The sequence below is a fragment of the Diplotaxodon limnothrissa genome, linkage group LG16 (genome assembly GCF_057381915.1).
Source record: "Diplotaxodon limnothrissa isolate DT_005_m linkage group LG16, D_limnothrissa_male_GT1.1, whole genome shotgun sequence".
In the NCBI taxonomy this organism is placed as follows: Eukaryota; Metazoa; Chordata; class Actinopteri; order Cichliformes; family Cichlidae; genus Diplotaxodon; species Diplotaxodon limnothrissa.
Window position 1 is genome coordinate 37759535 of NC_140611.1, and position 27587 is coordinate 37787121.

Consider the following 27587-nt stretch of genomic DNA (forward strand, 5'->3'; position numbering starts at 1 on the left):
GGCTTGTTTTGCACCCATGGGATCTGGGCACTTTGTACTCAGCGAGTAGCTGGTGAGTCGCTCCAGTCTGCAGGTAACTGTGGCGATCTGCAAGCAATCCATGGCAACCTCGAGAAGATTTTTAGTGCATCACCCTTTTTCTGACAGATTTTGACTACCAGCAAACTCACCCTGGAGTCAGGAATAGAGATCTTCCTGGAGTGACCCCTGGTTCAGTGTTGTTGTTCAGTTGTGAACAAGCACATGCAACATCTTTTGAATTTGCACTTACAACTAAAGTACCAAAGTCTTTCAGTGATATCAGACAACATTTTGTTAAAGACTTAAGAGTCAGGGAAGATTTCATTTTTCAAAATCAAATCAAATCAAATCACGTTTATTGTCACATCACATGTGCAGGCACACTGGCACAGCACATGCGAGTGAAATTCTTGTGTGCGAGCCCCACAAGCAACAGAGATGTGCAAACACAACAACACAAACGAGCAAAATACAAGAATGGCCAACCTGAAACTAATAAATATATGTACAATATATAATAGTGTATGCATTTCTGGATGTGTATACTAAATATTTTCCTACGTGTGTGTGTGTGTGTGTGTGTGTGTGTGTGTGTGTGTGTGTGTGTGTGTGTGTGTGTGTGTGTGTGGCATATCTGAAATAGTGTTACTCAAACGAACACGCTGATTCCTGTTTTTGAATTTGCTCAGGTTGGAGAGCAGTGTGGTGCACAAATACACTCATCCAAGTACCTTTATTGTGGCAGCTGAATGCACTTGCAGTGAAATGCACATTACTGCTCAGAAAATAATTACGATTCAAGAGCCTGTTGCAGAGATCGGTGTTATCAAGTGCTATGCTGGAAACCTGTCTTTTTATGAAACCAACTGCAAAGCCCTGTGTGGAGAAGCCTTTCATATTCAAATGGAAGTAAAAGCAGGTAGGTACCAAAGTGAACCTAATATCAAATAATTAAGTTGAAATTTTGATATCTCTACATAACAGCATCGGCTTTAGTTTGAGCATATATTTGTTTTTTTCCCGAAATCATGTTTGACTTTTACTGTCACTTAAGTTTTATTTGTTTTCTATTCTTTAGGTACGAATGTGACCTACAGAATCAAAGCTGATGAAAAGCCGTTGTCCGGTTTATCTGTGGTCAGAGGAACTGAACCCCAGAACGTCACAGTAACATCAGAAATAGTGACGCAGCTCGGGTCTGGCTGCCACCATCTGACACTTTATGCGTCTAACACGGTCACATTCCTTGAAGTGTCCAAAGACCTGCAGGTACAGTAAATCAAACTAATAGTCTTCTTTTAGTACAACAGTAACAAAAATAATGATGTATCATCCCCAGGTTTCTGTTGAGCATGGTGTTCATATGAATAAAGAATTTGAGTACTGATTGAAAAATTAGACTGTTTAAAATTATTAATTAAATTTAACCTTTAATTATAAAACTTCTTTAAGATAATTAGGGAAATATAACTGGGAAGACGAGAACATCTCTCTCAATTTAATTCACAATTATTTCTTTTTTTTTTTTTCATACCAACTATGAATTTAAAAGTCTGCACTTTCATCCTGCTGTCCCCATTAAGGTAATCAGTCATTTTAAGTCAAGGAACATAGTGTGAAAATGTGCCTTTGATCTAAGTTTAATCAAAATTAAACTACAAGGTCTGATGTCACTCAGCTGCCAGCTAACCTCCGTAAACAGGAAGCTCAGCTCACCTGCTCTTCTTTGCATGGCACAAAAACTCTGGAAATATATTGGAAGTTTTTGTTACGGCCGAGAGGGCCAGGCGGTGAGTGTGGACTGAAATGCAGACACAGAGGGAGGCAAAACTGGAGTGAATACAGTGCTTTATTTACAGTGCGTAGTTTAATTACAGAGCAGGAAATAATGTAGGCTATGGACTGTGAAGGCTAAGAGGCCAGACTATGGAACATGGAGCTCAGACTGTGCGCTATGACTAAATGGTAAATGGCCTGTATTTGTACAGCGCTTTACTAGTCCCTAAGGACCCCAAAGCGCTTTACACGTCCAGTCATCCACCCATTCACACCCTAGACTAGATGCTAGATTTTGTGACCAGATCCTGGGGAGGGAAAAGGGGCAGCAGCCTGGGTGGAGGTACACAGAGTCACTATAACGAGAAGAGACAGGCAGTCAGTGGCAGTCTAGTGAATGTCAGTCGGTGGATTCAACTATGATGGTTATGGCTTACACATAGCAGGTGAAAGTGGCATGCTAGAGGTCCAAGGAGGGTCTGGAATACACTTGTAGCAACAGGCCTGGCAGGGAGGTGGGCAGGCGAAGTGCCACGATTGAGGGGGTTACAACCAGATATCAGGAAACCAGCATCCAGACAGAGATAGGTGCAGTTCAGTTTGAGAAGCGTAACGCCCAGGCAGGTAGTGCGTTAGCTGTAGATCTGGCAGAGGTCTGTTGTGAGCGCTGGTCTTATATGCTGGTGACTTGATTGGAATCAGGTGTGAAGGCTGATTGGAGTCTCCGCCTGAACGTGGAGCCCAGCAGAGTGGAAGAACCCCGCACTCACCCAGACCATGACAGTTTTATTCTTCTCATAGACAGTCACAATTTAATATGTCAAGATTTTTCTTTATCAGACAATTTCTTACTGAATTAAAATGCTTTGTAGAGTATTTTTAATGTATCTTTAATGTATTTTCATAGTAAACACTAATTGCCAGATTATTGTGTTATCAGATTAACGTGTTATCTGCTTCTGTTATCTGATTAATGTGTTCCTCTGCTTTGTAATTCTGCTTATCCCACAGGTGTGTGTTCTGGAGAAAATAGTTGGACTTCAGGCCTCTGTGTTGACAGCGGGCGATGAATGTTTAGATTCCCCATTTATTATTTTTGATGTTTCCCTTGTACGAGGAGAGCCTGTGATGCTCTTGTTTTCTCTTTCTGGAAACAATGGCTTGTTCACTGAAACCAGACAAATGAATACCAGAAAGGAAATGTTTGAAACTGAAAACCCAATTCAAGGTGAGCTTTAAAATGTAAATGGTAAATGGACTGCTTCTTATGTAGTGCATTTTACCCCTCAGCCATAAAAGGCTAATTGAAGGTATTGTTGTCGTTCTGCCAGGTGGGCGGGCATCATGAATACCAAAGATTGTGAATGTGATAACTCAAGAACAAAGCAACATAGGATGTTCAAATTAGTGTATCTATTAAAAGTCTCAGACAAGTTTAAATCTTGGTGACCTCAACCTCAAGGTCAAAGATCAAGTTCTCCAAAAATCTTGTGAATGATAATCTAAGAATAAGGCGATATAGTATTTTGAAATTGATAACACAGGTATTCCATAGTGTTAATGCATCTCATTTTCTACTCTGCCTAGGCACTCTAAGTGCTTTACACAACTTACTTACAACTTACAACTTATGTTCATACACATTCACTCACATTGATGGATGCATTGGGTTGGTATCATGCAGACTGGAGCTGCCAGGGATCAAACCACCAACCTTCTAATTAGGACTGTAGATGACCTGCTCTACCTCCTGAGCTACAGCCACCCGAATTTGATGTCAGTCAAAATGTCTGAAACATGAATATTTACAGATTCTACTGCTGATTCATTGATTTTTTCCGTGTGTTTTTCTACAGGTTCTATAGAAGCAAAACTCAGAGTTTGGAACATCTTCTCCTCTCTTGAAGTGGTGCTGAATATATCTGCTTCTTGTGATAAAGATTTAGGCTTTAAACCCAGCGATCAAAATAACATTTTGTTTGGAATGAACAACAGACGGGTAATTACAGAAGTCCATCCAATTTATAGTTGTGTAGTTGTACTTCTAATGTAACTGTACAAAATAATATTTTAAGTAAATATTAACCCTCATCCTCACCTTTGTTCTACCTTACCTGACATTTATAAATGCTTGTGTTTTCAGAGAAAGAAGCATGTTAGAGTTGGCAGAGCTCTACTGACACTCACAGCTAACCGTTCAGCTACAATAACTCAAAGAGATGGAGGGGAAGGAGACTGCGGAAACGACGACTGTGGAAAAGGCAACTGCAAAAAAGAGGGAGGAGACTGTGGCAAATGCGACTGTGGAAAAGGCGACTGCAAAAAAGAGGGAGGAGACTGTGGCAAATGCGACTGTGGAAAAGGCGACTGCAAAAAAGGGGGAGGAGACTGTTGCAAAGGCGACTGTGGAAAAGGCAACTGCAAAAAAGAGGGAGGAGACTGTGGCAAATGCGACTGTGGAAAAGGCAACTGCAAAAAAGAGGGAGGAGACTGTGGCAAATGCGACTGTGGAAAAGGCAACTGCAAAAAAGAGGGAGGAGACTGTGGCAAATGCGACTGTGGAAAAGGCGACTGCAAAAAAGGGGGAGGAGACTGTTGCAAAGGCGACTGTGGAAAAGGCGACTGCGAAAAAGAGGGAGGAGACTGTTGCAAAGGCGACTGTGGAAAAGGCAACTGCAAAAAAGAGGGAGGAGACTGTGGCAAATGCGACTGTGGAAAAGGCAACTGCAAAAAAGAGGGAGGAGACTGTGGCAAATGCGACTGTGGAAAAGGCGACTGCGAAAAAGGGGGAGGAGACTGTTGCAAATGCGACTGTGGAAAAGGGGGAGAAGACTGTTGCAAAGGTGACTGTGGAAAAGGGGGAGGAGACTGTTGCAAAGGCGACTGTGGAAAAGGCGACTGCAAAAAAGGGGGAGGAGACTGTTGCAAAGGCGACTGCAAAAAAGGGGGAGGAGACTGTTGCAAAGGCGACTGTGGAAAAGGCGACTGCGAAAAAGAGGGAGGAGACTGTTGCAAAGGCGACTGTGGAAAAGGCAACTGCAAAAAAGAGGGAGGAGACTGTGGCAAATGCGACTGTGGAAAAGGCAACTGCAAAAAAGAGGGAGGAGACTGTGGCAAATGCGACTGTGGAAAAGGCGACTGCGAAAAAGGGGGAGGAGACTGTTGCAAATGCGACTGTGGAAAAGGGGGAGAAGACTGTTGCAAAGGTGACTGTGGAAAAGGGGGAGGAGACTGTTGCAAAGGCGACTGTGGAAAAGGCGACTGCAAAAAAGGGGGAGGAGACTGTTGCAAAGGCGACTGTGGAAAAGGGGGAGAAGACTGTTGCAAAGGCGACTGTGGAAAAGGCGACTGCGAAAAAGGGGGAGGAGACTGTTGCAAAGGCGACTGCGGAAAAGGCGACTGCGAAAAAGGGGGAGGGGGAGGACCTGATTGCGGAACGGATGGAGATGGCTCCAGTGGCTTGTCATGTAGCATATCTCCACAGAGTGGAACAATCCTTGATGCTTTTGATATAACTTGCAATACTGAAAATCCCTGCTCTAACTGTCAGTATTGTTTCAGCACTCAGAGTAAGTACTTCTGGATCAGCAAAATCTTTTAAGACACTGATGTAACTAAGTTTAACAGTGGCATTTATTTTCCACGTTGTTTTAACATGTGGGGCGATTTGTCCCAGCGGTAAGTTGTGTTTCTAAAGATCCATAGAAACACGGGGGTGGCACTGTAGAACAATCCAAAGTGACTGATCCCAGGGATGAGTTAGATCCTGAAATATATGTACATATTATAGAAAGAAGCATTCCTTTCAAGGCCTCACTGTAAAGTCACTCTAAGTAAAAACTGGCACAACTCACCCCACTTTCCGCTACTGATCAAACGGCGTTGCCCAATCTGCAAACGACGTGGCCAATAGGAGGCTTCTGCAGCTACAGCCTAAAAACACACGCATTTACTACCAAGTAAAACAATAAACATACGGCACAAAATAACATACCAGAAATCGATGGAAGGCTTCCGGAGAAATAATCCACAGGTGATCTCCACAAAAACACGAGTAGCACCACTCAACCAAAGTGTAGCCCATTCAGACTGAGGCAGTAGTGACATGACTCCTACCTGTAACAGCTAGGGAAGTCAGGTGACAGAGGGCTCAAATGCGTACAGCGACAGGTAAGCAAGTGAGGGATGCAGCTACTATTATCGTAGCACCATATAATGTGATTGGCTAGTAGTGTGATTAATAATCCAATACTGAAATATTCATAATATTCATTTAGCTACAAACACAATGGAGTATATTTCACTAGAAATCTAATAATGATAGAAACTCTCTTGTTTGAACCTTATCAGGTAAGACTCTGCGATGCAGTCAGAGCAATGAAGTAAAATTCATCTTCCTTCCTCTCGGAGACAGCAATTCTAACTACAAACTGAATATACTGGCAACTGCAACGGGTGAAGGCCAAACAGTACTCAGCACCACTATAACTGCACAGGTATGCCACAAATAGGATGCATGTACTGACGAGAAAAGATCCAGAGTACGGAAATGCTCTGATTTTGTAGTACTGTGAGAAAATATTTTCTTCTCATCAGGTTATGGATTCAACTTTGAGCTTAAGCTCAATAGAGAACATCTTGGATCAGCTAAAGGCAGAAGGCCAGCTGTCACCAGAAGTCGCTGGACAACTCTTCAGTTCTGTGGCCAATGAACTTAACGACCAATCTGATCCTGCAGGACAAGCAGATAGGCAAAAGGTAGCAAATCTCATCCTGTTTAAGGATAGGACCAGTGAAGAGCCTTGTGCTGCCAGCAGGGCTAAGCAAGCTTTTAACTTTTAAGGCCTTTACACACCGGATGGGTTAAAAATTTTTCAGGCTCACGTATTGTTAATGCAGCTGTTAACATCAACCGTGTAATTTTGCAAAAAGAGTCTGGACAGCTCCACTGACATCCTAAAATATGTACAAAAACAGTCATAATGCAGTTATGAATCAAACCACCAAATTTTCTCTGTTGCTTCTTTGTTGTGAGATTTGGATGAACCCAGAATCTCCATTTCTTCCTTTTGTTGTTGTGTATTCAGATTGCAGTCAGTGTGTACAGGCCTTTAATAGGGCATGCTTTAGGAGCCGCCCAACAGTTGATTCATTCAAAGGAAGTTTCTGTGTGTAATTTTACATCTTTTTGACAGCTTCTCAAGAAAACACAGGTCTCATTTCCAAACTTAATCAGACAGGGTGGATGGAAAGGAAAAACCATCTCTGTGAATCAGGAAATGTTTGAATCTGAATGAACAACATTGTTACTGTAAAATTCTAATATGTCACTTTTTTATGCATTTATTTTGTTGGTGTCTGAAGCTTCGACAGAAGATGCTGGACATATTGATTGCTATAGTAAATGAAAATCTCAACAAAACTCTACAAGACGTTCAGGTGTTAGCCACAGCACTTGCTTCTCTCGTCAAGAAAGGGACTGAACTCAATACATCAGCACAGGTACTGTAGAGAAGTTCAAAAAAGGAGGAATCCATCAGTAAGGACTGTAGACATCTCTCTGCAATGCGTACCGATGTATTTTGCTTTCACTGTAGCTCCCTTCTTAATGGGAAGTAAATGTTTGGTGGACAGGGCTTTTTTAAAATTAAAGGTGGGACATGAGGACCACATTTTAAAGCTTTTGACAATTCAAAAATGTTAATATCTTCATAATTTCTCCCAAATACATGTCTGTGACTGTGAGTTAATTTCCACCTTCAGGAAAGGGCCGCATCATTGTTCGCAACCCTGAGTTCATTTCTCCTCCACATGGATCTAAACGCAACTGAAGTCTTTGCCACAGCCAACATTATTGTGGAGGGCATAAGCAACATGCTCAACTATTGTCCCAGTGTGAGTCTTATGAGGCCGATACTGATTGTGTTTATTTCTCTGGGGAATCGTGGTAGCTTTTAATGTTAGATATGCAAATCAATATCACTTCCCAGCAATATCTGCTGTCTCTTCAAAAAAAACCTTTTTGTATTTAAAATCAGTTTTATTTCTTATTCTAAATGTTGTGTGTTGCAGAAAATCACCTCAGATGGCCTTCTTGGGGCCCTGTACAATATACAGAGTGCGATGTTGGTCTTTATGGAGCTCAATGAGGACTCAAGCATAATTCAGAAAACGCACGTTAAAGTATTTGTCAGAAGGTAAGTTTCACTTCGAATGCAAGACAAAGTTATCAAACAAAAATTAACCACATGTCCCAGAAATTTGAACTGGAAAAATCTCACTGATGCTGGTATACTAAAAAGCTGAAGCCTACAGTCACCTGTCTACGGATGGGTGACAAAATAAAGGAAAACCTGCATAAACCACATGGAAAATTCAGCAAATACAGATGTTTCAAATTCAAATTCAAATTTTATTTGTCACGTACACAGTCATACACAGTACGATATGTAGTGAAATGCTTACACAACTGCTCGTGACCTAAAGGAAAATGAAAAAGCTATGAATAAGATAGGAAATAAATATAAGAATTAAAAAGAGCAAATTTAACTAGGAAGGAATAAAATAAAACAAAATAAAATATAAAAATTTAAGTTAAAAATGAAATAACTGTACAACACAAATTAGAATGAAGGGTAAATTTAACTGGGAAAGAATAAGATAAAATATATAAATTAAAGTTGAAAATAGAATAACTGTACAACAAAATACACAATACACAGTATAGAAATATATAAGAATGTATGAAGAAATATAAATATATATATACACAATAACAGCAGCTGTACAAGTATTAAATGGAAATGAAGAAATATAATGTCCATCTTGTACAATCCACATTTGTAAGTGCCACATTCACATTTTCCACATTTTCCATAAAACAATGTTGTGTGGCACCTATGAAAGCGCTGAGGAGTGACTATGTCCTAAAAATATCCGTTTACTACAGTAAAGGCAGAATCTGTGACAATCCAGATTGAATCCAGTTTTGTTTTTACAGTGGCTTATTATACTGACAACATTATATAGTAAAAGGATCTCTTACTGAGCCTCTTTGAAGTGACAGTGGTTCACATTTATGTCCCCTCCAGTTGTTAACATAACTACCATAACGTGGTTACAAGTAGCCAAGTCGCAATGAAAACACATTTTACTTTGTATATTAATAGTTTATTGATTCCAGAGCTGTTAAACTTGCAAACTAATATTTAAGAGAAGCACATGTTTAATGTGGATCTCCTGATCTTTTCTTACAGAGTTTTACCAGCAGTCTTGTACACAGGCTCCGTAAATATTACCAACTGTACCTGCATCACATTTTCTCTCCCACAACTACCCACTACCATACTTCCTTCAGACAAACCAGTGGATGTGCGAGTACGTCAATACCCATGTGCCTATGAGTGTTTGTGCTGTGGATATGTACATGTGTGTAAATCAATTTTGCTCAATCATCCTAACGTCTAATGTCTGACCTGATCTTTGAATTACACTTTCAGATGCTGAACTTAGATGTAAACCCATTTTGTTGGAAGGTGGGATGGGACATCAGCAGATTCATAGGTTATTTATCCCTCACAACAAAAGAAGGGTCTGTTATCCCTGTGGAAAACTTAAGTAAGGATATTCAGGTCAGTGTAGCAACATTACAGCATCCACACTTACTGTTTTCAATCTCCTTTTGAGAGGACTTGTTTCTGGGGACTTTTGAGAAATGCATATTAAGAATAGTTTTGTGACAGAAGTGAAGATGGTGAATCTGTTGGCCAGAATTCCTATCAATGGCTAAAACACTGGCTAAAAAAGAATCACAATAAGGTCATGGAGTGGCCTAACCAATCTCCAGAATTTGATAATCTAGGGAGAGAGCTGAAACTGTGAGTCACCAAGAAGAAGCCAAGAAACCTGGAGAGTTTAGAGAGTTTCTGTAAAGGGGACTGGGCTATAATCCCTCCCTAGATGTGAGAGAAGGTGGTGACCACCTACAAGAAACATTTTACTGCTTTCAATTTCTCCACCAAGTGCTAAGTCATATTTTACTTGAGGATTAAATACTTATGCAAATACTTTCCCTCAATGACAAAAAAAATTATATAATAGAAAAGGGCCTGATGTAATTCTGGGGAGGGATTACTACTTTTAAATAGTAGTACAATTAATAGTAGTAGTAGTACTAATTAATATGTTACTTGCATGTAACTATTTTACAAGTTTAAAATATGTTAAAGTGGCTACATTTTGAAACAGTGGATAACTGCTTTCTAACATCTGACTTCAGATCATGTTTCCACGGTTTGCTGGAGAACAAGTGAACACCACTATTCTGGACTTGGGGAACTTCAGCACAACGGTTATTGATATTCCTTCAGCGAACTCTACCCTGGTTCTAAAGGTTCAGTGACTTGTTCTTTTATGTCGACTCCTGAAATTAGAAGAAGCAAACATGCTTAGTGGACAGTTATATTATGGTTACATTACATACAGAGGCTACATTCTGTTCAGCGTGACTTTTGCTTGTGACCATGCTAACATTGCTAACTGTTAGCAGAAAGTGTAGCTACAAGACAAGGCTAAAGAAAATTTTTACATGGCAGTTTTGCATTAAAAGATCAGCTATTGCAGGTCATCTCCTGGAGACCACGAATATATGTACCAGTTTCTGACACATTTCATCACCTACATCAGAAGAATCTTTATTTGATGTAAATTAATGTCATAGTGATTAACCGCTGACAGATTGTCATGTCAAATATGTAGAGCCACGCTGTTACCCTCCCTAAAACTTCATATCTTTGCTACACTGTAGCACTATGATGACTGCAGCCAATCATAGTTTTACTAATTATATTCTTTATTCTTTCATGAAGGAAATTCATGATTTTATTTTAGATTGCGCATTCATAAGATTTTGTCTTGCATGTCCAACCTTTTAAAGATGATGCCTTCAAAGGTTCCTTTACCCTTCAAAGTCCTCCTTGGTTATAATGACTACCCTACTGAGACAAATTATGTAGCGGCAACAGAGATGCCTCAGCAGGGAGCCACACAAGGTAAGAAATGCCTTTGCTTAATTGTGGTGACAAGATTTTTTCCACTTCTAATGTGACTGAAGTGAGATTTGACTGTGTCTCATGTGCCTGCACAGAGGAGAAATACACATGGCTCCTGCACCCTGAGGATTTAAAGGGCAACACTGGAGTGCATTATCTTGTTGTGAGACCCATAGTGGGCCCAGGTATAAAATCTATAAATGCCAGTTTATCAATTACGCCCATCACAACCTCATGTCAATTTTGGAATAAATCACTACTGGACTGGAGCAAATCTGGATGCAGAGTAAGTGCAACATTTCAATCTGCTACACGTACAGTGAGGCGTTGCTTAAACAATAATGGAAATATAAGCTGTTGTCTTTCAAGGTTGGTGCCAATACCACGCATTTAGAAACCCAGTGCCTCTGCAACCACCTCACCTTCTTTGGGAACTCCTTCTTTGTCACTCCCAACCTTGTCGACCCGTCACGCACTGCTGAGCTATTTGCAACCTTTGCCGATAATCCTGTGGTTGTGTGCTTCGTCGCGGCACTCTTTTTGGCATATCTCTTGGTCCTCGTGTGGGCAAGACGAAAAGATATTCAAGACACAGTCAAGGTATTGCATCTCTCGTGGACTGAAGAACAGATTAAAAATAACAAAAGGCTTGTCTGTTTCCTAGGAGTATTATATATCTTAAAAAAAAACACAACAACAACTTATATGTTAGTTGTTCTGAGGTGTTTTCTGTGGAAACAGTTGTGTTTTAGGCTCCAGGGGACGCTTGATGTTGTGAAAACCTGGAGGTGTATGAGTTAGAGAATAAAGAAAATAGCTAGAAAGACTTTGTAGCTCACTTCTCATCTGTTTGATCCTTGAAGCTTAAGGTCATTTCAGCCACTTCTAAAATACACACTTGTATCTCTCTGCATCTTCTATATTCTTACATGAACTCTCTCTCTGGATAGATAGATAGTTTCTAGATAGATAGTTGAACGCTAATATGTGAACAGCTTTTCTGTTTGGGAATAGCGTCTCCATCTCATGTCCATATAATATTTTTGCTTGTTGGCTGAATAACAGGTAAAGGTGACAGAGCTGGAGGACAATGATCCAATGGATGAGTATCGCTACCTGTTGAGTGTCTGCACCGGGCATCGTATAGGAGCCTCCACTTCCTCTCAGGTACATGTGTTCAGTGAAAGTCACACTTATCACAAAGTTACTTTAGACTTGTGGAAACATCATGAGATGCACGTTCTCTGTTTTCAGTCTGCTTATCAGCAGCTCATCTTTTTACAATTTCACCACCAGAGATGGGCAGTAGCGTTACTGTAATCCGATTACTTTTTTCAAGTAATGAGAAAAGTAAGGGATTACTATTGCCAAAAAAGCAATTAGATTACTGTTACTTCTCCCATAAGCACCCTGCGTTACTGCGTTACTAAACCGTGATTTTGTTTGTGAGCGTGTCTCACGACAAGGACGTACAAGCGTGCGACGTCCGTGGCAGCAACGTCCATGTGCAGATCAACAATGAATAATATGGAGTGCAGGAGAGAAGGTACGACCATGCGGCGTTTAAAGCTTGGAAGTACTGGCATTACTTTGAGTTTGATTCTGTAAGTGACAAAAACATTAGCGTTTGCTGTTCACTCTGCGTGGAAAAAAAAAACTTCTTTCTACAGCGAAAAATTAAACATTAAATCTGAGCAAGCACCGAGCACACCGCCACGGGAATGTGAAATTCACAGAGAAATCCCCGGATCCTCCCACTGACATGACTGCTGAGGCACCGGGCAAACCTCCACCCGCCCCACTCCTGCTAAATAGATGAAAATAGATTTAAGAGCCACAGGACCCAGTGCCGCTGAGTCTTAGATTTTATTTGAAAGAGTGAGTGCAAACGCAAAACATTATTTTATTTTATAAGCTGGAATATGCAGAAAATAGGTTTGAATGTTAAACACATTTCACAGAGAATATTGCATATAATTAAATTTTTGCTTGATGCTTAAAGTTAAAAGATTAAAACCAATAAAACACGTTTTAAAGAGAGACTTTTTCATTTGATTACATTTTACATAATGATGGATTATGCAGAAAAAGAACTGGGCTGAAAGGTCTTTCGCTTTATTATGTATTGAGGTTGTGTCTCATGTTTTTATAAACTAAGTAATAAAGTAACTAATTACTTTTGAAAACAAGTGATCAGTAAAGTAACAGGATTACATCTTGGAGAAGTAATCAGTAATTAGTAACTAATTACTATTTTCAAGTAACTTGATCAACACTGTTCACCACAAACAAGAACTTTTTCATCTGTGTTACCCAAACACACAATACGCCATTCAGCAACTCTTCATGTTTCGCTGGCAGTGAAACACCGTGAAGCACTCAATAACCAAAGACTTCTGGGGTTGCTCCATCAGCTCCATCTTAAGGGCGAGTTCTAAAATAGGCTTGTGAATACTCAGCTTTCGTTAGGTGGTGGGCTTCATACACCTGCTCTTTCTGCCGACACATTAGGCCCCATAATATATGTGTTTTTTTAGCATGTTCTGCTAACACTAAGCTACAGGCAGATTTGCACTTGGGTTTCAGCACATGCTCTGTACTGATCACTTAGGCTGCTCATCTCATCACACGTATTTTCTGTCTGTACTAACTTTTCAGTGATTTTTTTTTCTCTCAGTAACTTTATGTGAAAAAGTACATTGTTTGTGTCTTTTCTTTTCTGTATTCCCAGACTGATGTATGCAATTACATATTAAAGAAAAGGCACATGCACATGCTTTAATATCTATCTCATCAGATAGAATAGAAGAAGAAGAAAGTTAACGAGAGTGGAGCTTAAACATGCATTTTTTTATGTCCAACCGGTGGCAACTCCTCTGGATGGAAAGTAAAGAAACTAATAAAACAGACTGTATAGAAGTATTTTGGTAAATTCTTACTTTTCTACTTGTTGCTAACATCTTACCAGTTTTGATGGTAAAACATTGTGTGTCTTAACGTCGGGGATGTTTTTCTTGCTGTTAACACTGACCTACGAACTTGTTAGCATGTTAGCATGTTACGAGCTCATGTTTAATGAAATTCTGTAACCTGTTTCCTAGCAAAATATAAATACATGCACAGCACTGTGTGTATCATATGCACTGCACACAGACTCTCACACTTACACACAGTGGAATCTTATTTGTTATTTTTACAGTGGTTATTCTAACTGTATGAAACAGACAAAAATTGATCAAGTCCGTATTTCTATTACTATTTGAAGTTTTCCCTAATATATTGCCAGAAACAGTTTAAACCAGTACTAAGGCGCTACCATTGCTCTCATATATGGAATCAGAATGGTATTGTTTTCAGTTTTATACTTTTCATGCACAAAATTGATTATTTTAGGTGACAGTTACTCTGCTGGGCACAGAAGGACACAGCGAGCCTCACCACTTGACAGATTCAAAGAAACGTGTGTTTGAAAGGGGAGCAGTGGACATGTTCCTGCTAACTACGCCCTTCTCCCTGGGAGACCTGCAGGGCATCAGACTATGGCACAACAATTCAGGAAGCCATTCTGCCTGGTAGGAAAAAAAGAAATGTCACAACCACACAAAAGAAAGGCATCTCGACAATTATGGTATTTTCTGAGTCATTAGAAACATACTGTTTGACCAAGAACACCACAATGATTGGACATTAAGGTGAATACAGTGTGAATCCGGTCCCAATTACACTGATCTTAAAGATAATTATTGTTGCTTTTTTAAGGAAAACATGGTCTTTAAATGCAATTCAGCTGTCATTTTAAGTAATATGTCTTCTACTGACTTTTGTGGGTGTCACGTGGAGCAAAGCAGAGGTCACATGATTGCATCTTGCATTTACATTGTTTGCCTTTTCTCAGGTATGTAGGCAATGTCATGGTGCAGGATTTACAGACAGAGGAGAAATGGCATTTTCTATGTAATTCCTGGCTGTCGGTAGACATTGATGACTGTTCCCTCGATAAAATATTTCCTGCTGCAACAGAGATGGATCTAAAAAGGTTCAGGTAAGCGCAAAGCCTGGTGGTACGTTTGGTAGCAGAATTACACGTACAAGCACTCTGTCTAGAGGCTGAACATGAAACTCAGATTGGGAGTACTGATCAAATGCAAATTCAATCGAATTCATGGTTTGGAGTTCCATTTGGATAATGTTATGTTTGCAGCAGGCAGGGTAAACTATCATTTTTTTTTTTAATGAAATTCACTTTCACAAAGCAGCAGCCAGAATTTACTTTTCAACTCGTTGAAAAATCTACCAGTGCTTGTGGACTTTCACAAGGCTACCAGAAAGAAATTATTAGGCCCAGGTATGATTAAAATGCAAGGTGGAGGGAGAGTGGACACACTGGACAGAGGATGCTGAGCTGCCAAGCAGGAGAAAAAGAAGAAAACAACAGAGAAGATTCATGGATGATGTGATAGAGGACATACAGTGGGTTGGTGTGACAGAAGAAGCTGGGGATAGGGTGAGATAGAGGCAGATGATCTACCATGGTGACTAAGGGAACCAGCTGAAAGAATAAAAAAATGTGACTACAGAACAATTTATTGTTTTATTTGAATTTAGCTGAATTTCCAAAGACGAAATGAAACCCAGTAAAAGCTGCCACTTTCTTCTCATCCCAGTTGAGTAGCTAAATATTTGGTTTAAGCGCTGATCTGGTGATTTAGTGGGGATTATTCGCTTTTCTTTAGGCTCTAAAACCTCCAAATGCTTCAGATCTACAATAGTGTTTTACAGGAATTAGAAAAAGATTAAAATGTGATGCTAATCCACCACTAATTAGCTGTTTATGAAGGTTTAAAACATTTGATTTTTACAATGTTGCTTTTATCTTTCAGTAATTTGTTCTTCACAAAGACAACAAAGGATTTCAATGACGGACACCTCTGGATTTCGGTGATCAGTCGACCACCGAGCAGCCACTTCACCCGTGTGCAGAGAGTGTCCTGCTGTTTTTCTCTGCTGCTCTGTACCATGTTAACCAGTATCATGTTTTATGGGATCCCAAAAGATCCCTCTGACCAAGTAATGGACCTAGGTACATCAAAAATGTATTGCCATTAAATTTACTTTTAAAAAAGTGTAAAAAAGTCCAAATCTAATTAATCTATTTCCCATTTGTATTTTCAGGAAGTTTTGAGTTTACTTGGCAGCAGTTCATGATTGGAGTTCAGAGCTCCCTCATCATGTTTCCCGTCAATATCCTCATAGTCAGTATTTTCAGATTCACTCGTCCTCGGGAGTTTTCTTGTTGCCAGCGCAAAAAAAAGAAAAAGAACACACAAGATTCTTCTGCCACAACGGACATGACTAACAGAGTGTCTTTAGATGTTATCATTAAGGTAGGTGTTTCCTGTTTTTGTGTTTCTGCATTTAATATTAAGGTGCTGCTAAACTGGCACCCAAGCCTTATGACAAACCTTTTTGTACGTGTTACAAATACTGATGGTTTTGTGGGTTTAGAAGAATTTCTCTAATGTGCATACACTTCATTTGGTATCAAAATTCGGTATTGAATGTGCTTCCCCTTAGGACATCACAAGAATTGCCCACTCGCTCTCTAAGACGATGAAAAGCAACGTCGCATGCAAGGAGATTAAGTTTGTACCTGGACAAGAAAATGATGTCAATGCTATACTTTCTGTGTTGAAAGACTTAATCACACAGAATAACACAGCTAGTGAAAATATCGAGACAGAAACACAGCCTCAGCTATCAGGTGAGTTCTCGTGTTAATAATTGATCATGATCAACCAAAAGTGCTGCAACACTGCCCCAAACCCCCATCTTATTTAAGTTTGCGCGACCTGCCCGTTAAGAACATATTCTTGGGTACTTCTATATCAGTTTCAACATTATACTGTTCAGAAAAACAAAACTAAAGTTGAAGCACGGACATCGTGACACACTGGAGGAGATCAAGTGGCCACTGAAGTGCAAGTAGCTTTCTAAAAACAAGAGCAAAGTTGCAGGGAGCCAAATCTGGCGCCTGCTGATGAATGATTGTGCTGCTGAGGCCAAAATCACCTGCCTCTTCAACTGTGGTGCGTGCCACTGAGTATCAGCACACACCACACTGAAGCAGTGTACAGCAAATCTTCTCGGTTTCATGGCTCTTTAGGATGTTACCTTAGAACACGCTGACTGTCTGAGCCTAGAAAATGAATTTATGGTGAATGCTGCATCTTCCTCGAGCGATGCTTTGCCATTGGGGTGAGGTCTACTGAGAAGTACTTTGGTTTGAAGCCGGGGTCAGTTGGACACAAATTTTTTACATGTTAACTCTGCACCACATACGAGTGCGTAGAATAGGATTCATGTCTTCGAGTGCCTCTGGATACAAACCAGAGGGGAGATCAGCTAACTCGACCTTTGGACTTTTCACAAGTGTAGTCAGACAACTTTATGATCACAGCTCTCGCATTAAGGGTCAAATTAGTACTTACATATCAGAAGGTCTCACAAACAGTTTGGTGTCAGTTCTTTTGCTTTTAAATAACATGCAAAGCAAATTTAAGTGGCGTGCTACAAATTTGATGGACGTTGTTTTTAATCAGCTGTTAATTCAAAGAGGCATAAAAGATGAAAATTTGCCTGAAAGGACGGACACTGCAGAGTTCTGAAATCATTCAGAAGATACTTGCTTATATGACAAAGTGGTTGTTTGAAACAAATAAAGACAGAATTTGAAAACGCTGCCAACAATCACATTTCTGCAAACAAAGCAATTTTTGCTTTCTGAACACATCATATCATGTGCTTCCTTGAGATTTCCAAGTAATAACATATGTACATTTTCAGATAGCAGCGCTTATCCAGCATCGGCAGAGGGGGTGATTCAAAAGAACAGAAACAAAAGCCAGTATCTGTACAGACAACTGTGTCGCATCGACAGTGAGTTGAGTCAGCTGGGTCCCTCAGGCTTCCCGAATCCACACAGCTACAAACAGGCGCTGCAGCAAGTCCAGAGCACGAAGGAGTTGCTTGAAGATCAACTCGTTGCATCCAACAGAGGCGTTCCAGATGAACCCACCAACAAAACGTATGAAAGTCACTCTGTAAGAGGACCGCGCTGGTGCAGTTAGATGTCACATCCATCTAGAACATTTTATTTTATCTTGGAGGAATTAACTGCAGTTATAGCTGCTGTATGTCTTTGTTTTAATTATTATAGTCACTGCAACGCTTTTAATTGATAAAATTAAAACTCAACACAAAGACGGGGGTTGTTGAGGCACTCTGAGGATAAAATCATATAACAAATTTGTTCTCGCAACAATTCAGCAAGCAAAACACACCAACGTGTATCGACTCAAAGTCTTCCTCAGGGACTGACACATGCACAGCCTAGATTAAATACCCTGGCTCGCACTCAACCAGCACCTGTGTGCAAAGTATTTTAAAAAGACAGACGTCCCTACATATCAAAGCAATAACAAAACCTCAGCAATGTTCTGTAAGAATTATCAAAGAAACTACAAAAGCAATATGAGAAAAAGGACCAACAAACACCATTTTTAAACTCACAGTAAATCAAAATAGAGCACAATTCAATCATTAAAATACGTTGAGCTAGAGCACAAAATTTCACTAGTCAAAATATGCATGAGCCTGCACAGTAAGCTATTAAAAAACTTCAAAAATAAACAATAAAATCTATGAGAGTTTCAAGATTGTGACTTTAAATTTTAAATCATCAAAATGGGTGTTCTATGAGTGAAATAACTGAAGTCTAATTGCTGATCTGCAGAGGTAGAAAAAGTGCCAAAGTACAAGTACAGGTTCTTAAAAAAATACTAGTAAAGTATTAAGTACACTCCAGAAAAAGCTGACTCAACTTCTTTACTCAAGTAAAAGATGAAAAAAAAAAAAGGCTCTGAAATGTACTCAAAGTGAGAAAGTAAAAAGTAGCTCTTTGAAGCACATTTATATCAAGTATTTTTATGCAAAGCTAAATGAACTTTGTGCTATTACTCGATCAGTTTCAGATGATGGATCTATGTGTCATCAGCTCAAATTCAAATTCATCTCTGCTACATTTCATGTAACCTAACTCTGAGCATGAACCTCTTCTTCCTGTTCTGTTTTCCTCTTTTCCCTTTATGCTCGCTCCTGCAGCCAGGAATTGTGCAATGCTCCAGCCCACTTTAACCCCTGACTATAGCGTGATGAATGATGCAAAAAATATGAGTTATCAAAAGCTTTTGCTTCTTTGATCTCTTTGTATGTGTAAAGCCCCAGTGATAGATACAACAGTAGGATTACTTTTCTGTGTTACTGTTTCCACCATTTAGCCTCAGATCACTCAGATGTTTGAAGGCAGCTGTGAAATAAAAACTTCCCTCAGTTGTCTTAAACCTAAAGTAATGAGCCTGGTTTGAAAATGTGAGGAGTGAAAAGTATAAATATTTGGGTAAAAATGTAGAGAGTAAAAGTTAACAGCTGAACATAAATACTCAAGTACTTGACTAACAAAATAGTTGTACTTCCTACCTCTGCATTATTGAGCATATTCAATTCAATTTTTCAGTTCAGTTTTATTTATATAGAAGGAAATCACAAAAGCAGTCACCTCACGGTGCTTTATATGGTAAAGGCCCTAAAGTAGTATAATATGGAGAGCAGTACTGATTTAAACATGTATACACGATGTTAGGATAATGGCCTATTACTTTGCAAAAACATTTTTACTCGTTGCTCTGTAAAGTTACATGTTAATGCTATTGAAATTCATATTGGTGAAAGGAAATGTAATTTTACTTGCTGTTCTGTCGCTCCGTGTTTACAGGGCCAGTCCGTCAGACAGCACTGATGGCGATGGCGGTGAGAAAGAAAGGACGTGCTGTCACGGAGGTCTACCCTGGTGGTTTATTTTTTTTGGCTGGCTGCTGGTGATCGCAACCAGTGTCGTATCAGGCTATTTCACAATGCTGTCTGGCTTGAAATTTGGAAAACCGCGCTCCATAAGTTGGTTGGTATCCATGGTTATTTCCTTCTTTCAGAGTGTCCTCCTTATTCAGCCGCTGAAGGTGAGAAGAACATTTGTCTGTTATATACATACCCTTAAGATTTCCTGCACAGTTAAAATTTCAGTTACACAATTTTCTTATAATTTAACGTTTCTAATATAGATAATTTTTTGTAAATTTAAATATTTACTCGAAATAAACCACTGCATTTATTCATGCCTCTCAAAACAGGTGCTTTGTTTTGCAATCTTCTTTGCTCTTGTGATTAAAAAAGTCGACGAGGAAGATTTTCAAAATGTTCAATTTGAAAGAAACCACAGAAATATCGGTAAAATATCAAGAAAAACTCTAGAAAGCATACTTTCTTCCTCTTTTGTTTAAATACTGAACATTTCTTTGGCAACAAACTTCATCCACAGGTGAACAAATGTTTGTGCGCTATGGCAGTGTTTATGAGCCGCCGCCTCTGGCAGACGTAGAAAAAATGAGGAGGAACAGGATGCTGGAACAGAAAGCCTTTGCTCTAATCAAGGAGATACTGAGTAAGTAGACACACAAAGAACTGCGAATTAACCTGATTAAAACAAATTGAAGGAAATCTTCATCAACGACAGAAACTGCAGAAAAAATATAATAATTTTGACTACAACTTATCTTCCAGGGATGTTGTAAGTCTGACCTGAAATTAATGCTGGGTTTGACTTAATCCCCCTGTATGTTTCAGTCTACATGGGGTTCCTGTGGATGCTGCTGCTGGTGGCACATGGCCAGAGAGATCCAAATGCTTTTTACCTAAACACACACATTAAACAAAGCTTCTGTGGAAACGCCCCAGCCACCATGGCAATTCAAGATGTATTCAACTGGGCCAAGACATCTCTACTCAGTAACCTCTTTGGACAATATCCAGGTAAATATTTGTTACAAAAAGGACAGTCAAACAGGACAGGGCTTCGCTTTTATCTCTGTTGTAGACGTTGCCAGTTACTGGCCACCTCCTCTAATCTGCAGGCTCAGTAGACTGTTATCAAAGGACTATGGGAGAAATGGTTTTGCAAAGAGCAACAAAAGTCCATACAAGGATGTTATCAGAGTGGAAGTGGAAAGCATTTGATGACTTTCAACAAGGAGTCATGATTTCTGACCTAAAGCTGTTTATTCTGCTTCACTGTGTAGTTGTGTTCTTACTTTTAAGGGTTAGTGTTGAACCTTTTTTAGAACGTTCCAATAGCAGAACATACAGAAGGGATATAACCATATCTACACGAACAGGTGAATTCGTTCGAGGTTCGATTCGATGGTTTGTTTTGTTATTTCATAAAAGTTTTAGAAGACTTTTTTGTTTATTAAAGCAGAACACATGAACAGATTAATCCAGCTTTATGTCAAAGCAACTGTTTTGTGTCAAGTGTCATTTCATTAATATCTGTGTATTATTTTAAATATTGTGCCTTAAGTCTTCACTGAGATTGCAGTGATATCAAATCTGAACTTTGGTGCAGGAAGTACAGATTATTATTATCTATTATTCTATATTTCCTGCCTCTTTTTTACATGTGCCCTTTTATCCCTCAGCCGTTAAAGGTTGGTGGAGTACTGCTGTCACCCTGCCAGGTGGTCGGGCAGGCAGCGTGGACACCCGACTTTGTAAACACGATAACTTGAGAACAAGATAAGCTAGGACTTTCAAATAGGTGCATCAACTAAAAGGATTACACACATTCAGATCTTGAGGTGAAGGTCAGAGGTCTAGATTTTTTTTGTAATCTTGTCAACACAAGACACATGACAGTTTTCCCAGCGTATGTTAGAGTGCTTTGACTTGAACCTTTTAGCTAAATCTATAAATATATACATGCTACACAAAGGTTTCTCATCCTGAACTGCAATGATCTTTGCAGCTGGGCAGGTGCGTGTAGGTACGACCTAAAAAGACCGTAGCCTACTCAAATGAAAAATAAATGACAATAAGAGTGAAATGTAAAATACTGTTCCAGGATTCATCACTGATGGAAACTCGAAGCTTCTGGGAAATGCACGTCTTCGTCAACTGAGAGTGAAGAAGAACTCGTGTGAGATTGCAGGCCCCATGCTAAAGATGGTGCCAGGCTGTAGCGCTCCATATTCATGGGAAGCGGAGGACATGGGCTCCTACGGACCTGGCTGGAACACGTCTGTTGGAAATAACATCTCTGCAAGCATTTCCAGTCCCTGGACGTACCAGACACACTCTCAACTCAGAGCTTACCCCGTCTGGGGAGAATTGGCGCTCTACAGAGGGGGAGGCTTTTCAGTGGAGCTCGGCCCAGATTTACAAACTGCAACCAGGTCTCTACCTTAAGAAAAATCGAAAGAATACCCAAGATGCTGTGTTGTCTGAGAGTTAATAGTCTTCTTGGTTGGTTTTAAAATGAACATATGGAATATATTAACAACATTAATTCTTTAATATTTATCCACAGCACCCTCGACTATCTGTTCAACAATATGTGGTTCGATGTTTACACGCGGGCCATCTTTGTTGAGTTCACTGTTTATAATGCAAATGTGAATCTCCTCTGCATTGTCACGCTTTTGCTGGAGTCCCCTGCTGTAGGTAAGGAGAACTGTAATGCATCTAAAGCTTTGTTAAAGAAGACTCTATAGAATGGATAACACATCAGACTTTATTACTTTTCATATGTAACTCCAATCTACATTTATTCCCTTTTTACACCTTCATACTGAGAACTCCGACAGCCTATGATTGAGATCACATTAAGCTGTACGCATGTAAGTGAAGTCTTCTCTCTGACTTTGCAGGAGCCTTTCAGTTAAACAGTGAAATGCAGAGTGTTCATCTCTACCTGCCAGGTGACGGCCTCCACATCTGCATTATGACCGCTGAGATCATTTATATGCTTTTCATCCTCTATTCCATGTTCAATCAGGTAAATACAAACATTATTAATACATAATGGAATCTAGTTCCAAATATTGTTTTCTATGTATCCAGTTAAATAGACTAACTTCATTTAGCCAATGAGGTTTAAACAAACTTAGAATGGCATCATCATCACTTTTTGGTTTCCTGACCATTATTTTCCTGAGAGTGAGCAGTTACTGTTTGTTACTGTGATCGGCAAGAATTAGTCTAACGTGGATTAACTACGAGTGTCGTGAGGCTGAACAGTCAATGAAGCCACTCTGCATGTTTCTATTAATCATTTTTTATTAAGTCGTTACTGCTTGTTAATCCAGAAGCAATTAGCAGCTAAATCAGAGCATGTCAAATGCTGTGCAGCTCTACTGTACTGTAATTACGAGGAAATTACAAAGTTGATGCTGATATAATAGCATTAATCTTATTTGTCATTCGTAATAATCCTTTTGCTTTTTAGTGCATCACTGAGTCACATGTTAATCACGTCGTTTCACTTCATTCAGGCTCATTGTGATCGTGGGTGTCGACCATTAACTGTAATTTCTGAGCCAATAAGCTCCTATTGTGTGCCCTTTGTTGCAGTCCCTGAAGATTATTATGGTGACATAAGCACACAGCTTATTTTTCTGTATCTGTCAAGATGTCATGTAGCTACACCCCCTCTGAAATTCACCTGGAAGTCCCAAAGACTGCATGTTAAATTAACTACAGTAAGAGCTTTAGACAACATATAATCTCAATTATTAAGGAGCCTAAATATCCATAAATGTGCTATTTTTATCTATCTTTGTATTGCTCTCTCATAAAGATTTTTAGGGTTAGATAAACAGTATACAGTAAATGCTTATACTTAAAAACCTCTTATGTGAGCACTGAGACTTTCATTAAATATGATCAGATTATTTTCACATGCATTTGGACATCATGGGACAAATCAGCACTTTTATTTGTGCAAATTGTCAACATATGTTTGGTGGTGTTCCTGCTAAAACCTCAACAAATGCATGAGCATGCAGACAACCCCCTGCTGGATTACATAAGAACTGTTGCTCTCACTTCTTTTCCTGGAAAGGGGAAATTAATGAAGCAGCAGCGCTGGCTTTACTTCAAGAACAAATGGAACCTTCTGGAGCTTTCTATCATCCTGCTGAGCTGGAGTGCCGTGGCCGCCTTTATCCAGAGGACTCTGATCACGAACCGTGATATAGCATACTACCAAAACCACAACGACAAGTGAGATTAACGTAAAACTCTGCTTTAATTTTAGCTGTTTAACTGCAAAAACATGCCTCTCCCATGCTTGGTGTTATTTGGTGGGTTGTTTTTTTACTCCACATCTTTCCTGTTTTTATAGGTTTGTCAGTTTTTACCAGACAGGCACATCAGAATCACTTTTTCAATATCTGATGGCTTTCCTGGTCCTGCTCGCCACTGTCAAACTGTGGCACCTGCTTAGACTTAACCCAAAGATGAACATGATCACAGCTGCACTGCAGCGAGCCTGGACCAGCATAAGCGGTCTTCTTCTGATCATTGTGATCATGTTGCTGGCTTATTCCATTGCAGTAAGTATCTGGTTCCTTTGACCAAATCTTGACTCCTCGCAAATAAATAATTTTGTATTTACATGGACAAGAACAGAACGCTTTTTGGTGGCGGTCGGGAGGGTTATTAATTACAGCCTAATCTTAAAAGTAGAGACTGTGTCTTTCTCCTGAATCCAAACTGTAAGCTGGTTCCACTGAAGAGTACTCTGAGGTCTTTAAGATAAGATAGGGAATGCTTGTTCAAAACCGTGTATCTGAGGAGAAAACTACAACACTTTGGACAACTTGAAAAGAGAACTTCTCTCAGATTTAACGGTGCTGCTCAGTCAAAGCAAAAAAATGTTCTCTAAAGCCTTTAATACAAAGATTTAAAAAATATATCTATTCTGAAAATTAATTAAAAAGATTAATTTATCTTAATAATTTGAGAAAATACACTTTTTAGTAAAATAAACAATGTTTTAAAAGTCAAGAACTCAACTCTTTGGAAACACTGAAAAATCTGACTTTGTCTAATCCAGCGGTCCCCAACCCCCGGGCCTCGGACCGGTACCGGTCCGTGAGTCGTTTGGTACCGGGCCGCGAGAGTTGAGGCTCAGGTGCAAAATGTATGGTTTTCAGGGTTTTTATCGGTTTTCAGCGTTATTTTGTTATCGTTTTTATCGTTAACTCGGTTTTCCTGGGTCTTTTCACGTGTGTTATGAATAAATCTTCTTTTTTCGGTACCGGTACTAGTTTTATTTTGTTGTATTTATCCGCGACACCTTAAAGGCCGGTCCGTGAAAATATTGTCGGGCATAAACCGGTCCGTGGCGCAAAAAAGGTTGGGGACCGCTGCTCTAATCAATATAATTTAAATTAAAACCATCCAGTAGTTTGATAAATTACATAAAAGTCCAAAACAAAAGGACAGCTGATGCTAATCTTTTCCACTGTGTGCATTAGAGGACTTGAATAGTGATGAGCGTTGACTGGAGAGCCGGGGCAGGTGGTGTTCATTACATTCGTAAATTTAAACTAATTCATTCTGTTATAGTACAGTGTCATTATGCTTTAAACGGTGCGTGAAATACCAATCAAGTAACCTCACTCCATTATCGCCGAGATTATTTAATGAAAATTGAAATCCATGATGGGCAGGAATGATCTCAGCGGTCCTTCTGCTGATCTAATGGTAATTTCTCTCCTTCAGTGTAACGTGATTTATGGCTGGAACCTATCCTCTTATAAAACTTTCATGGATGCTCTCATGACTCTCATCGGTTTGCAGATAGGCATCTTTAACTATGATGAGGTGAGAATGATCGTCTCAGGATTTGCACACATTAAGTCAACATTTTTCTTTTTCTGTCATTTCCAATTTGGTCAGTTAGTTTCAAAGTGGTAATAACATCTAACTGAGGCACTATCTTCTAGGTCCTGGCCAGCAATCCTGTGCTTGGTGGGTTACTCATTGGTTCCTGTATAGTTTTTGTGACATTCGTGGTGCTCAATCTCCTGCTCTCGGTGATCCTCATGGCATTCAATCAGGAGCAAAAATACCACAAGGTAACAAAAATCAGGATCATTTTTCTGTGTTTTAGTTATCCTCACCATACAATTTTAATCATTCAGTAGCAGTTGAGTTGTTCACGCATTTTAAATGTTACTGAATAACTCAGCTGATATTGTTGCTCTAGAGGAATAAAAGCTGAGCATTGGCCCAATGGACTTTTTAACCAGGTTTTTTGAGACAATATTGGCGAGTGAGAGGAAAATAGGAAAAGAAGTGTACCAGTTCTCAAAATAAATGGGATGAGAGGATCTGTTGTAACTACACAGGGATAAAGTTGATCACATAGGAGAGTTGCTGAAGCTAGGTTAAGAGGAGAAGTGATCATCGGTGAGCAGCAGTGTGGCTTCATGCCACAAAAAAGCACAGGTGCCTTTTTGTGCTTCACTGTGTCTTTGTGGATCTAAAGAAATGTATAGATAGGATAAGTGGAAGCGAATGGATGGATGGATGGATGGATGGATGGATGGATGGATGGAACTTTGGTTCAGACTAAATCAGAGCAGCAAGGAGCTGCCATGAGGAACACCTGAAAAATAGGCCCATAGATGTGAAGGAGGATGTTCAGAGGGTTGATGTGTCACAAGAGCATAGAAGCGATAGGCTGAGGTGCCAAAAGAAGAAAAAGAAGTAACATTTGCTTATTTTCAATAAACTCTGGTTCCCAGTGTAAAGTGTACCCAGAGAAAAGATGACATGTCCTACAAAAAGCTGCAGGTTTGACACTGTCAGTCTGTTCTTGACACTTTTTTTTTCCTGTTGTGTGATTTCTTAAGTTTACTTTGCAAATATCCACATTTTACTCCAGCTGTTTCCAGGCCACAGGCAGCAACCATCTCCCATTTGTTTAAAAATCTAAATGCAACAAAATTTTACCCAGTCATGCACCTCCTAAGCACATGGGCAAACTTCACTGAAATTTAAGCTTAAAAGCCAGATGAGTGCACCTCACAAAATCATTACATTCAGGTTTTGAGTGGACAAGAAGCAGACTTCCTTATTATCCAATCAGAAGTCTCTGTGTGTGAGTTTTTAACAGTAAATCAAATACAACCCGCGTTGTAACCCGCAAACCGAAAGGTTGAGGAATTAAAAGTCAAACTCAAAATATAAAACACTAAAGTCATGAAACCAAACTGGAACAGCCACAAATTCCTAACACTTGGCTGTGTTGCTTCCATTTTTATGGGTGTCAGTTATGTAAAAGCAGAGAAGGCAAACGCTTTGTCGTGTCAGTAAAGTGCACCATGATCTCGTAGAGTAATTATTAAGAGAATTTGCTTCTGTGACAGAACATTTATTCATCAGCAGAGACCCGACAGCTAAAAGACGACAAAAAAAGTGAAGTCAGTTTAAAAGTATGATTGTGAATGTCTGAGAAATATATATTTATGATGCTAATTAGCAATAATTCCTGTAAAAGGTTTCCTTGTACTCTAGTTTAAGCTACAATTTGCTGTCCAGACTGTTTGTTGGTATTTGTTAGACAGAAGCAGCCTGCTGTGTGCACTGATGGGATTGGAGATAATGCTGATATTGTCAGGCAGGAACCGTCTGGCTTGCTATCTGAAAACGCTAAGATTACATTTCTAAAGTTGTCACTTTGTGAGTAAGACAGCCCATATGGCTCCTGAAAACACAACTTAGTCTTTACACAGAAGTCGAGAGCAGCAGCCAGTAGCTTTAGGTAATGACATCAAAGTATCC

At 39.5% G+C, this 27587-nt stretch overlaps 1 protein-coding gene across 1 annotated transcript in view; it reads left to right on the forward strand.

Moving 5' to 3' along the window:
* Nucleotides 1-27587, forward strand: part of LOC146616653 (polycystin-1-like protein 2) — a 42773-nt gene that overhangs the window by 12977 nt on the left and 2209 nt on the right. Inside the window, exons 6-39 of the mRNA XM_085374121.1 lie at nt 711-940; nt 1100-1290; nt 2809-3025; nt 3654-3796; nt 3941-5366; nt 6148-6293; nt 6394-6555; nt 7162-7299; nt 7561-7692; nt 7870-7994; nt 9054-9174; nt 9297-9428; nt 10076-10189; nt 10733-10847; nt 10943-11133; nt 11217-11447; nt 11913-12014; nt 14241-14419; nt 14743-14889; nt 15728-15927; nt 16020-16231; nt 16422-16608; nt 17691-17931; nt 19678-19918; nt 20090-20186; nt 20278-20400; nt 20583-20768; nt 21856-22186; nt 22321-22454; nt 22661-22788; nt 23854-24014; nt 24136-24346; nt 25521-25622; nt 25745-25876. Coding sequence (XP_085230247.1) covers nt 711-940; nt 1100-1290; nt 2809-3025; nt 3654-3796; nt 3941-5366; nt 6148-6293; nt 6394-6555; nt 7162-7299; nt 7561-7692; nt 7870-7994; nt 9054-9174; nt 9297-9428; nt 10076-10189; nt 10733-10847; nt 10943-11133; nt 11217-11447; nt 11913-12014; nt 14241-14419; nt 14743-14889; nt 15728-15927; nt 16020-16231; nt 16422-16608; nt 17691-17931; nt 19678-19918; nt 20090-20186; nt 20278-20400; nt 20583-20768; nt 21856-22186; nt 22321-22454; nt 22661-22788; nt 23854-24014; nt 24136-24346; nt 25521-25622; nt 25745-25876 — 6928 coding nt within the window. The remainder of the gene's footprint in view (nt 1-710; nt 941-1099; nt 1291-2808; nt 3026-3653; nt 3797-3940; nt 5367-6147; nt 6294-6393; nt 6556-7161; nt 7300-7560; nt 7693-7869; nt 7995-9053; nt 9175-9296; nt 9429-10075; nt 10190-10732; nt 10848-10942; nt 11134-11216; nt 11448-11912; nt 12015-14240; nt 14420-14742; nt 14890-15727; nt 15928-16019; nt 16232-16421; nt 16609-17690; nt 17932-19677; nt 19919-20089; nt 20187-20277; nt 20401-20582; nt 20769-21855; nt 22187-22320; nt 22455-22660; nt 22789-23853; nt 24015-24135; nt 24347-25520; nt 25623-25744; nt 25877-27587) is intronic.